At 42.4% G+C, this 12,711-nt stretch overlaps 2 protein-coding genes across 5 annotated transcripts in view; one reads left to right on the top strand and one right to left on the bottom strand.

Moving 5' to 3' along the window:
* Positions 1 to 5,124, top strand: part of ALG3 (ALG3 alpha-1,3- mannosyltransferase) — an 82,814-nt gene extending 77,690 nt beyond the window's left edge. The window contains exon 9 of the mRNA XM_073589249.1: positions 3,988 to 5,124. Coding sequence (XP_073445350.1) covers positions 3,988 to 4,027 — 40 coding nt within the window. The 3' untranslated portion in view covers positions 4,028 to 5,124. The remainder of the gene's footprint in view (positions 1 to 3,987) is intronic.
* VWA5B2 (von Willebrand factor A domain containing 5B2) overlaps positions 1 to 12,711 on the bottom strand; it is a 60,874-nt gene that overhangs the window by 15,304 nt on the left and 32,859 nt on the right. For all 4 annotated transcript variants that reach the window (XM_073589246.1, XM_073589248.1, XM_073589245.1 and 1 more), the window contains exons 7-9: positions 7,424 to 7,548; positions 7,055 to 7,228; positions 6,165 to 6,275 (exon numbers count right to left, since the gene is read on the bottom strand). In XM_073589246.1, coding sequence (XP_073445347.1) covers positions 6,165 to 6,275; positions 7,055 to 7,228; positions 7,424 to 7,548 — 410 coding nt within the window. The remainder of the gene's footprint in view (positions 1 to 6,164; positions 6,276 to 7,054; positions 7,229 to 7,423; positions 7,549 to 12,711) is intronic.

Below are 12,711 nucleotides of genomic sequence, written 5' to 3' on the forward strand. Positions count from 1 at the left end.
ATGCGTTGGTTTACCACAGAGAACAGGGAACTAGATAGGAAAAAATTTGCTAGGTTAAGCTAATAGCCAAGTAGTGGCTTTGTGTAAGACAGTCATAACCTTTGATCAGGCTCTTGATAAATAGTCTACACAACAATATGTTAACATGATCACCCGGGGAGGGGCAGCGTATAGGGAGAGATCAGAAAAGCTCAGTGAGATGCTGGAGCTAGCACGGAAGCACAGAGAGGAGGGGTGCGAGCAGCAGCAGCAGCTGAGAGCAGTTATGTCACAGATGGACACTGCAGCTTCAAGACACAGTGCTGATGTAAATACAGTTGTAGAATGGAGAAGAGTTAGGAGAATGAGTAAAGTAGTACATAACAAGATATAGTGTCCCAACAGCTCCAGCTTATGCAGACACAGTTGAGGAAAGATATATTGTCCCGACAGCTCCAGCACATGCAGACCCTAGGTTAGGTGTGATGCTGCTTCAACCCCGAGAGAAAAAAATCCCAGGCCAAATGTTCCTGGTCCATCTTAAATTTATTAAAAAAATGTTGCCTAATTGGGAGGAAAGTAAGTGAGTGTTTTGTTAGGACGATGCAATCCGAGGTGAGGGGTGATGAGTCTAATGTTTTTGCATACCATTCACCTCAGGGTGTATCTGCTGATTCGGGGAGGCCAGGGGTTCCGGGGGGGTATGGCCAGGTACCGAGAATGGGCAGGTCCCGTTCGGCAGAGCCCCCAAGGGATCCCATGAGAGGCCCCCCCTTGTGTTATTTTTGTGGACATCTGGGACATGTTAGACGTTTTTGTCCCAACCTTGTGCCAGGGATTGTACCCCGAGGACCCCGGGAGCCATTTAACTCCCAACATCCCAGGGAGTTTTCTAGACCACCTTTCGGAGTTAGACCTCCGTATCCAGCAGTGAATGACCCTAGGCAGTATCAGCAGTACAACGGTCTTCAAATGGTTAACCCAGTCTCACAGGAGCCTTCTGCTCCTGCTCCCTCCCCAATAGCTTTCACTCATCCGCACCCGGAGATCCAAGCTATTCAGGGAGGGGTCACTCCTCCTCGTCCATATGCTCCGCTGAATAAGGAGCTGCGGGAACATGAGGACCGGACCCTGACTAAGGATCTCTTTGGGGCGGAGGTGGCAGCTGTTGGACGGAAGCCGAGTCCAGATGGGGATGATGAATTTTTCAGGCTTCCCATGGCAGGTAACACTGATTGATGGAGTGCTCCCCCTGTTCCCCTTACCCTCCTTGCCCCCCTTTCCCTGGGCAGGGACGGTAGACCTTATGTCAGAGGGAGAATGGAGGGGCTGCCTTGGGAAGACATCCTCATCGATACAGGAGCCTCAGTTTCAATAACACGACACAAATTGCAGTCACCCCCTGGACTGCCTGAGACTACCATTTTGGGTAGAATTTGGGGGCTCCTGTATTCAAGCAGTAAAAAGTCGTCCAGTAAACCTGAGATTTCAGGACACAGGGGGATCGAAGCAAAGGGGTCTTCGATGCGCTTTTTGGGTAAACCCACAGTTACGGTACACTATTTTGGGAACTGATGTTTTAGGAGCAGTGGGAATTGTTGTTGATTTATGTAACAAAGTCTTGTGGCGGAAGAAAGAAGCCACTATCTGTTCTGTAACTGTCCCTGTAGAGGAGGAGGAGAGTCATAAATTACCCATTGCTAGCTTCGGATTAGGTGCTAATGAAAATGTTGAAAACACTGACAATGATGCTTTAAAGAATGAATTTAAGCAAAAGTTCCCTGAATTGTGGATCTCAAAGAAAACTGATTGTGGGTTAATGCAAACTCAGGTTAAAATTGATGGTGAAAAACTGCCACCTTTCCAGCGTCAGTACCGTATTCCTGAGGACGCCATCCCTTACATAAGGGTTGCAGTCAGTGAATTGGAGAAACAAGGTGTTGTTGTGAAAGGAAATTCTCCATGTAACAGTCCTATTCTACCTGTAAAAAAGGAAGATGGCAGTTTTCGAATGGTAGTAGACCTGAGACTTGTAAATAAGTACACTCCCTCAGCTGCTCACCTTGTTGCATCTGTCCCTGAGGTTATGTCGCAGCTGAGGAGTGATTGTAAGGTATTTTCTTGTTTGGATATTGCAAATGGCTTTTTCTCAGTACCCCTAACACCTGAATCTGCCCTCCGCTTCGCATTCACTTTTGAAAATGTGCAATACTTGTTCACGCGGCTGCCCATGGGATTTCACAGTTCTCCTGTGTATTTCCATCAGGCATTGGCTCAGATGTTAGAATCCCTTGGTTACGGAGACAAAGTCTTACAGTATTGGATGATTTATTGATTCAAACTGTCGATGAAGGTGAACATAGAGAAACCCTTGAAAATGTTTGTCAGGTTTTACAAGAGGCAGGACTCAAAATGAGTCTAGATAAAGTACAATTGATGAAATCAGAGGTTACATTTCTGGGTGTGTGTCTCAGCAGAAGGAAAGAAACCCATGCATGATAGGGTTAAAGCTATTCAGGCTGTCCCCATACCAACTAACATTACTGAACTCAGAAAATTTTTGGGTCTTATTAATTTTTCCAGAGAATTCATTGAAGATTTTGCTTATTTGGCTAAACCACTGTATGATTTATTAAAAAATGTTGATAATGACTTTGACCCTGTTAATGTAGAGGGAACAGGCTTTTGAGGGATTGAAGCGCGCCCTTACGGCAGCTACTGCATTGGTTAACCCTGACCCTTCCCAGCCTTTCTACATTCAGACTCACACCGGTGATATCTCTATTTTTTTCTGTGCTCCTACAAAAATGGCCCAAAGACAGCCCAGAAGTGTCTAGTCAGTTGTATGCCCTAGGTTATTACTCCAGGTTGCTGACTCCCGTGGAAAAAGGATTCACTCAGTGCATGAAGCACCTACTGGGCGTGCACTGGACTATGAATCAAGTGAAGCATATAGTGGGATTTGCTCCCTTAATTCTACAGACCCCACATGTCACTTTAAAAACTTTGCTGAAAGGAAAAGCTTCAGGTATTAATTCACAGAGAATGGCCCAATGGATCATTGATTTTGAAACTAGAGACTTACAAATCGAAGTGGGTGAGAAATATCACTTAGCCCAGATGATGCAATATGCAGGAAAAAGTCACGATTGTCAAATTGAACAGGCTATTGTTACTCCCTCTCCCTTCCGAGCAGACTTTCAAGAGGGAATCCCCTGTGCCTATATCGACGGAGCTCGCTATTGGCATGAGGGGCATTACGTCACAGGCTTCGCTGTGTGGTTTCCAGCTAAGCCATTGCTGCTGCAGTATAAACTCCCTGGTCATTGCTCCGCTCAAAGAGCTGAGTTGGAAGCAGCTCTACAGGTCATTCTCGTGTGTCCAGAGCCAATGAATATCTTCAGTGATAGCGCATATGTCGTGTCGTCACTCACTCTATATCTTAATGTATGGGCCCTTAGGGGGATGGTTGATTCTCAGAACAAGCCCTTGCAGCATGCAGACATTCTAAAACAAATTGAGCAACGGGGTAAAGAATTTCCAAAATTATGGTCCTTCTGCAAAATTAAAGGACACCAGAGGCTAATTCCTGACCCTCACATCCTTGGCAATGCATATGTAGATCACGCAGCCAGGGAAGCTGCACTCACAGGCGAGGACAAATATCCCCAAGAAGTCATCGCTGCAGTTACTAAAAAAACCTCGAGAGCCCCCCTTGTTTATTCTTCTCTTCAAGATCTCGTAAAAGCACAGGAGAAGGATGGAGACTCATCTCTGTTCAATTCCCTTGAGTCCCTGCCCATTGAGGGGGAGTGCTTGTACTACAAACGGGTTAATGATAGACTAGTGCTTTACATCCCAACAACAATGGTTAAGTCTTTGCTCAAATTTTCAAGCTAAAAAGGTGATTAAAATGGTTCATATCAATCAGTGTAGACTTCTTAATTATTTTACTGAAATTTCTGGTAAGGACTGATACTCCACTCTTTTTTTTTCTATTTTCTCCAGGTCCGCTGAAGATTTTCATATTCGACTCCTGGGACCATGAACCTATTGGATGATCAGGAGAAGATGTTTCACACTATACAGTGGGACTCTGATAGTGTGAGAGGGGGAGAAGATAAGGAAAATCCAGAAGACAAAGAATGAGAAGAAAAAGACCAAAAGAATTGACAAGACCAAAAGAATTGACTATTGTGCAACTTATTTTTTCGGGACTATTTGTGCAACTTATTTTTTCGGGACTATTTGAATTATTTTTTTTATTATGTGTTTGTTCTATTTTTAGGGACTTTTGCCTTACACACACACGTGCATAAAGTGCTGAATTACCTCAATATTCTTATTTTCAGTAATTCACCCATGAATATTACAGTACTGTATGTTGTACTCCGGCTAGAGTACAAGAGGGGGACTTGTAAGAGAATGGTCAGTCATAATATACTGAGCGGCCATGTTGTCTCTAGCAGCCATTTTGTTGAAAGTTAGAGAAGATTCAACTTTTACAAAAGAGCTGATAAAATGTATTAAATGGAGGATGGAAAATGAGATCATGTCTCCTAGCAACCTCAGCCGATGTGCGTAGAGGAAGATTGGATCAATCAATAGGATCACAGGTCACCAAATATATGGCCAGTATGCTTATACGTGATAGTGTGGTAGCGAAGTGTAGAGTAGTTAAAATGTCAGGATGTAAGAATTTAGGGACCTAGACTGGAGACAATGATAAGATTTTAGGACAGTAGCCATAGATACCAATGACTTATGGGTTTTAGTGTTGCTTGAAGAAATGTTAATTAATATCTTCGTATTATGTCATTATATTCTCTGTTCTAAACCGCGTTTCTGTAGATTACCATGAAAACGCCTTAGAATTATAATAACGCCTTTCTGCGGCAAAATGCAGCTTTCTTTGTTATGATAATGTATAAGAAGCCCCTGTTACTGTCGATCGGGGCCATTCCATCGCCATCATGCCACTGTGCCTCACCATGGCCAGGGCACAGAGCCTTATCACCGCTAGACCTCCTAGCGAATCTCTGCCTGTCTGAATTCCTGTTTTTGCCCGCATATTCCAACTCCTCTGTTATTCTGTATCTGTTTTGCCGTGTATCTCCGAATAAACCTTCAACCTCAGCTTGATAAGAGATCGTCTGTGGAACTTCTTCCCGACTCTTCCAGCTCTCAATAGAACTTTTTCTTACACCCAGAGGGTCCACTCCTGGAGATTCCGGCTTCAGACCAGCCATGCTAACAAGATTTTACAATGGCCCAATAGACTACCTCAAAAGGCGCAAGTTGAAAGTTTTGCAATGGCCCTCACAGTCCCCTGATCTGATCATCATTGAAAATCTGTCGCTAGACCTCAAAATAGCAGTGCATGCATGACGACCCCGGAATCTCACAGAAGTGGAACAATTTCCCAAGGCAGAAAGGATGAAAATCCCTCAAACAAGAACTGAAAGAATATATATATATATATATATATATATATATATATATATATAATATATAATTTTGCCTAAAATACAGTGGAAATGTGTCATCTCTGACTTCAAGCCTTTTAGAGATCATTTCATCTTCAACTTGCTTAACTGTTCACAATAACAGTAATTTTGACCAGGTGTGACCAAACTTTTACACACCACTGTATCTTTCTTAACTATTTCTATAACTATCTTAATTATTACTGTTATTATTTTAAAGGAACAAAAGGGAGTGGGATCTAACTAATCGGACTGAAGAAGTCAGTAAGTAAGCCAACAACTGACATAACCACTTCCAACATATAACAAAGTAACCTTTGCACAAACATCTTAATCACTTGTGTATATAAATTCTTGTTGGTCAGCTGACATTATGGATAGTAAATATTGCAATTATGGAAACAAAAGCAGTTTTTTAAAAATTAAATACAGATGGTGGCTACTGCATACTTGCTTTCTCAGTCTTCTCCATCATAGGATCATACATAACCAATAGCAAAACTGAATACTGGTAATACAACATTAAAAGAATGCAATAACTGTTAAATAAATGTACATAAAAGCAAAATAAAGAAAGGGAAAGCAGGAAAGTAGCACAGCTAAGTGTGATTGACACTGCAAATTCTCACCAAACTCTCAGCATCCTTTGCAGTCAGCAGTACTGAGTACACAGATTCCCTTGCAGCCCCCCTCACTCACGTTACTGCACTGCCTGCTTGTTGGAAACAGGGCCCTGCTGTCACATGTGCCACCTGCCACATTCAGCAACGTGCGTGCAGGTAAACTTCTCACAGCCAGTAGAAGAGCATCCTGCAAAACATGCAAAAATTGCATAGAAATATCAGACATGTGGGTAAGAGATCATATAGAAAGCAGCATTATTAAAGGAACTATAATGGAGTATGGACTATGTACTGTAGGATACAAGGATAATAATTTTTTTCCTATTCTATAATATTGACCTAGAAATGCATAGTTTACATACATCTTGAGAGAAATGTTACCCTTTAGACCACTCTCCCAGCCAAATTAGATTTCCTGCTTTGCACTGAGGAGAGGCAAACACCCTGTAACATGTATCTACAAATTTTCTGATTTCGCTTATAATCCTAAATCATGTGGCAAGACTCGTTCAAGAGTTGATATGGACTTTTAGGAATGCTAAAACCAATAGGCGATGCTAGAGTAAGAGTCCTCTCTCTCACTCTGAAGAGGTTATTTGCATACATAAACCTCTAGTAATTCTCCAGATGACTGTACGAATCTATCCAAAGTGGTCACATTCACGGCCTGTGCAATTTACAATAATCAATACCAAGATTCTTATTTTTTTAAGATTAATTTGCTTTTGGTAAATGTACAAAATTATTAAAAATAGAAAATGATACCAAAACATGTCTGCACTATGGTACTCAATTTATCCAAAACATCAGCAGATAAAATGTAAACCAGGTCCCCAATTCTCATACACGACAGTATAGACTAAAGATCCATGTTTTTCATCATAAACATTGATGAAAGTTGAATTCTGAACATTACATTACATACATTGCTAATGCTTTAGTATATATGTGAAGAAATAGTCTCACCTGTATATCATGGCACGGCTGTTCCATCAGATGGACAATGAAAAGAACTTCACGGGTAATGGTGGGAAGATCAGAGCTGAGAGAACTGAGACAAGTAATATCTGGACAAAAGTTCAGCATCAGCACCGGATTGAGAAGAAGATCTTTGTGAAACCTCCTCCGTACAAAGTTCACCTAGTATCAGAAAGTTAGTAATGTTTTTCAATTGTCAGGTATCCAAAAACAGAAGATCGTACCTCATCCAGCAACCAACAAAATACATTCTTTCTAGTTATGCCATGTCTCAATCATTTATGATCATCTATATTTTATTATTTTTATGCACTGTTCTTTAATTACATTATATCACTATTACTTCTTTGCACTCACTTGTCTTTCAGGATCACCAGATTTCTTCATCCCCTTAATAAAATCTTTCCTCTCTTTTATATGTGTCTCGTACTGTTGGAAAGTCTTGATTCCCCTCTCAAGACATAGATGAGGGAGGTGTGGCTCTAAAAAAACAAGCATATTTATTTAATGGAGAAAAAGCTAACTTTTCATGAATTTATTGTGCTGATTTGGTAAACTGATCATTTTTTAAAGAAGCAATGGCTATATAGCAGGGATGCACAACTTTTTTTTTGGAATTGTCATATCACTCCCATCTGGCACATCAGAAGTATATGTCATTTATATCTTATGGATTTGGATTCCTTTAACCCCTTCATGGCCAGGCCATTTTTTGCAATTCTGACCAGTGTCCCTTTATGAGGTAATAACTCAGGAACACTTCAACGGATCGTAGCGATTCTGAGACTGTTTTTTCGTGACATATTGGGCTTCATGTTAGTGGTAAATTTAGGTCAATAATTTTTGCGCTTATTAGTGAAAAAAATCAGAAATTTGGCGAAAATTTCGCAATTTTCAAATTTTGAATTTTTATTCTGCTAAACCAGAGAGTTATGTGATACAAAATAATTACCGTATATACTCGAATATAAGTCAAGATTTTCAGCCCAAAAAATTGGGCTGAAAGTCCCCCTCTCGTCTTATATTCGAGTCATATACAAAGGGGGTCGGAGGGGGAGGGGGGGCGGGGGTGTCAGGTCATATTCATGAGTTTTAATGAGCGGTACCACGTGACCGCTGAAGGCAGGAAGAGAGAGCGCGGAGAAGCTGGGGGCTCAAGACACAGCGTCAGGACGGGTAAGTATAGCGATACTCACCTGTCCTGCGTCCATGGCTGCTTGCTGCTGTCTGTGTCTGTCATCGGTCAGTGACTTCAGACAGCAGAGGGCGCGGTGACGTGGTTAGTGCGCGCCGCGCCCACTGCAGTCTGAACGTCACTGACTGATGACGTGGCAGATAGCGGTGAGCAGCCATGGACGCAGGACAGGTGAGAATCTGACACCCAACGACGGAGAGGTGAGTATGTCATTTTTTTATTTTTACATGCAGCAGCAGCAGCATGGGGGCAGCATATGGGGGAATAATCTATGGAGCTTCTTCTGGGGACACCATATGGGGGGATAATCTATGGAGCATTTCCCACCCTAGACTTATACTCGAGTCAATAAGTTCTCCCAGTTTTTTGTGACAAAATTAGGGGGGTCGACTTATACTCGGATCGACTTATACTCGAGTATATACGGTACTAAATAACATTTCCCACATGTCTACTTTAGATCAGCACAATTTTGGAAACAAAAAAATTTTTTGTTAGGAAGTTATAAGGGTTAAAAGTTGACCAGCGATTTCTCATTTTTACAATAAAATTTACAAAACCATTTTTTTAGGGACCACCTCACATTTGAAGTCACTTTGAGGGGTCTATATGGCAGAAAATATCCAAAACTGACACCATTCTAAAAACTGCACCCCTCAAGCTACTCAAAACTACATTCAAGAAGATTATTAACCCTTCAGGTGTTTCACAGGAACTAAAGCAACGTGGGAAGAAAAAAATGGACATTTTAATTTTTCCAACAAAAATTTTCTTTTAGCATCAATTTTTTCATTTTCACATGGGCAACAGGATAAAATGGATCCTAAAATTTGTTGGGCAATTTCTCCTGAGTACACCGATACCTCATATGTGGTCATAAACCACTGTTTGGGCGCACGGCAGGGCTCAGAAGGGAAGGAGCGCCATTTGACTTTTTGAATTGAAAATATGCTGGAATATTTAGCGGTTGCCATGTCGCTTTTGGAGAGCCCCTGTGTGCATAACCATTAGAGCTCCTCCACAAGTGACCCCATTTTGGAAACTAGATCCCCCAAGGAACTTATCTAGATGCATAGTTATCACTTTGAACCCCCAGGTACTTCACAATTTGATCTGTAAAAAAAAAATACTTTTTTTTCCACAAAAATTTTCTTTTACCCTCAGTTTTTTCATTTTCACATGGGCAACAGGATAAAGTGGATCCTAAAATTTGTTGAGCAATTTCTCCTGAGTACACCGATACCTCATATGTGGTCATAAACCACTGTTTGAGCGCACGGCAGGGTCCGGAAGGGAAGGAGCACCATTTGACTTTTTAAATGGAAAATTAGCTCCAATCGTTATCGGACACCATGTCGCATTTGGAGAGCCCCTGTGTGCCTAAACATTGGAGATCCCCACAAGTGACCCCCATTTTGGAAACTAGACCCCCTAAGGAACTTATCTAGATGTGTAGTGAGCACTTTGAAGCCCCAAGTGCTTCACAAAAGTTTATAACGCAGAGCTGTGAAAATAAAAAATATTTTTTTCCTCAAAAACAATGATTTTTAGCCAGCAATTTTTTTTTCACAAGGGTAGCAAGATAAATTGGACCCCACAAGTTGTTGTCCAGTTTGTCCTGAGTACGCTGGTACCCCATATGTGGGTGCGGACCACTGTTTGGGTACACGTCGGGGCTTGGAAGGGAAGTAGTGACATTATGAAATGCTGACCTTGATGGAATGGTCTGCGGGCATCATGTAACATTTGCAGAGCCCCTGATGTACCTAAACTGTGGAACCCCCCCACAAGTGACCCCATTTTGGAAACTAGACCCCCCAAGGAACTTATCTAGATGTGTAGTGAGCACCTTGAACCCCCAAGCGCGTCACAGAAGTTTATAACGCAGAGCCGTGAAAATAAAAAATAATTTTTTTTCCTCAAAGAATTGATTTTCAGCCAGCAATTTTTTATTTTCACAAGGGTAGCAGGATAAATTGGACCCCAAAAGATGTTGTACAATTTGTCCTGAGTACGCTGGTGCCCCATATATGGGGGGAACCATTGTTTGGGCACACGTAAGGGCTCGGAATGGAAGTAATGACATTTTGAAATGCAGACTTTGATGGAATGGTCTGCGGTCGTCGTTACGTTTGCAGAGCCCCTGATGTGCCTAAACAATAGAAACCCCCCACAAGTGACCCCATTTTGGAAATTAGACCCCCCAAGGAACTTATCTAGATGCCTGGTGAGCACTTTGAACCCCAAAGTGCTTCACAGAAGTTTATAACGCAGAGACGTGAAGATTAAAAAAAAAAAAATTTCCACAAAAATATTATTTTAGCCCCCAATTTTTTATTTTCCCAAGGGTACCAGGAGAAATTAGACCCCCAAAGTTGTTGTGCAATTTTTCCGGAGTACGCTGATACCCCATATGTTGGGGTAAACCAATGTTTGGGCACACGTCGGGGCTTGGAAGGGAGGGACCACCGTTTAACTTTTTGAACGCAAAATTGGCTGGAATCAATGGTTGCACCATGTCGCGTTTGGAGACCCCTGATGTGCCTAAAGAGTGGAAACCTCACAATTCTAACTTCAACCCTAACCCCAACACACCCCTAACCACAACCCTAACCCCAACACATCCCTAACCCTAATCCCAACCCTAACCCCAACACACCCCTAACCCTAATCCCAACCCTAACCATAACCCTAACCACAAGCCTAACCCTAATTCCAACCCTAACCCTAATTCCAACCCTAACCCTAATTCTAACCCTAACTCCAACCCTAACCCTCTTTCCAACCCTAACCCTAATGGAAAAATAAAAATAATTTCTTTATTTTATTAGTCGATCCTGCCTATGGGGTTGATAAATGGGGGGTTTATTTACTTTTCATTCTATTTTGATTACTGTGAGAGTTTATCACAGTGATCAAAATGAATGAATTGAAATTGCAGCCGGCGGGCGCAAAACGCATCCGCCCGCCATTTTCCAATATGGTGGCGCCCATGGTCCGGGACCGCGGGACACCGGGAGCCATAATGGCACTCAGTGAGTACCGGGGGGTGGGAGGAGGGGCGATCGGAAGCCGGGGGGAGCGGAGGGAAGGCGGGGGGGAGATGATGACAGCGGCGGCACACCGCCGCTGTCATTCAGTGGCGGGGGGCAGATCGCCCCCGTTAACGGGTGGGGGGGGTTGGATCGCTGTCACCAGCCATGTCCGATGCTACAGCAGCATCGGACATGGCTGGATTGTAATATTTCATCAATTTTCATTGATGAAATATTACTATCGCTCTGATTGGCTGTTTCACTTTTAACAGCCAATCATAGCAATCGTAGTCACGAGGGGGTGAAGCCACGCCCCCTATGGTGAAGAACAAAGCCCCCTGTATCTGCGGGTCGGGTGACCTTTCAGTGACCTAGGTCACCCGACCCGCAGGGGGGGCTTTAACGTCATGACGCCACATAGGCGTCACTGGTCAGATTGGCACCAGTTTTCATGACGCCTATGTGGCGTCATTGGTCGTGAAGGGGCTAAGTAGAACGTGCACCTTTTAGGACAATGGGGTTAATTACTCCCTAATTAGCCCTCCAGAAAGGAGAAAACCATTCATGCATGTGGTGCTCTGTATTATAGATTATGCATTTCACAACTACCATAAAATACAATGAAGAGAGAAGTGTGCGTAGCCTGCCAACTCTAAACCTTTCTGGAACACCAAGAGTGGGTTGAGGCCTTCATTCCCCTAACACATGGATAACCCAGAGATGGCTACATAGTGCACCAGGAGTACTTGCCAATCCTTTTTCCTGATCTGTATGCCACTCTTTTTACTTTTCTCTCTGTCCAGTGACAGTTTTTGTTAAGGGATAGCCCCCAAATGTATACATCAATAGTGTGAATAATAAACTCTTGCACCGTATGCCAGCTCTCTTATTTTTTTATGTCTACATGGTAATGTGCATAGCTGAGAGGATCAAGCTGACATGAGAAGTAGCAGCCGATAAATGTGACTCCAAGATGAATCAGATCATTCTTTGTTAAATGCAGGCAAGAACCTGCCGGTGTACCTACAAAATGTAACCCACATAAAAAATACAACATAACTACTCACACTAAGACATTAAAAAGAAGACAGGAAGAAAAGGTGAATCATGGAAACAAAATGTTTATCTGCAGTATTTTGTAACTGTGAAGCATCTGTCCACCCTTACATGCTTATGTCATGATGCACTGTATGCTTTATACAAGTGGTATAAAGTATGTAGATATAATACACACCTTTACAAACACACAGCTGTGTATGCATGTATAATCGAGATATAAAGATATATACAGATGTACATGGAAGACTGGCAAGAAGAAAGACACTTTTGAAAGCAAGCCATAATAAGTCCGGTTTGCAGTTTGTTAAAATCATGTATTGGCCATGGCATGTGGAAGAAGGTGCTCTGGTCAGATG

Source organism: Dendrobates tinctorius, unplaced genomic scaffold, assembly GCF_039654945.1.
Source record: "Dendrobates tinctorius isolate UK_male_01 unplaced genomic scaffold, ASM3965494v1 ptg000107l, whole genome shotgun sequence".
Classification (NCBI taxonomy): domain Eukaryota; kingdom Metazoa; phylum Chordata; class Amphibia; order Anura; family Dendrobatidae; genus Dendrobates; species Dendrobates tinctorius.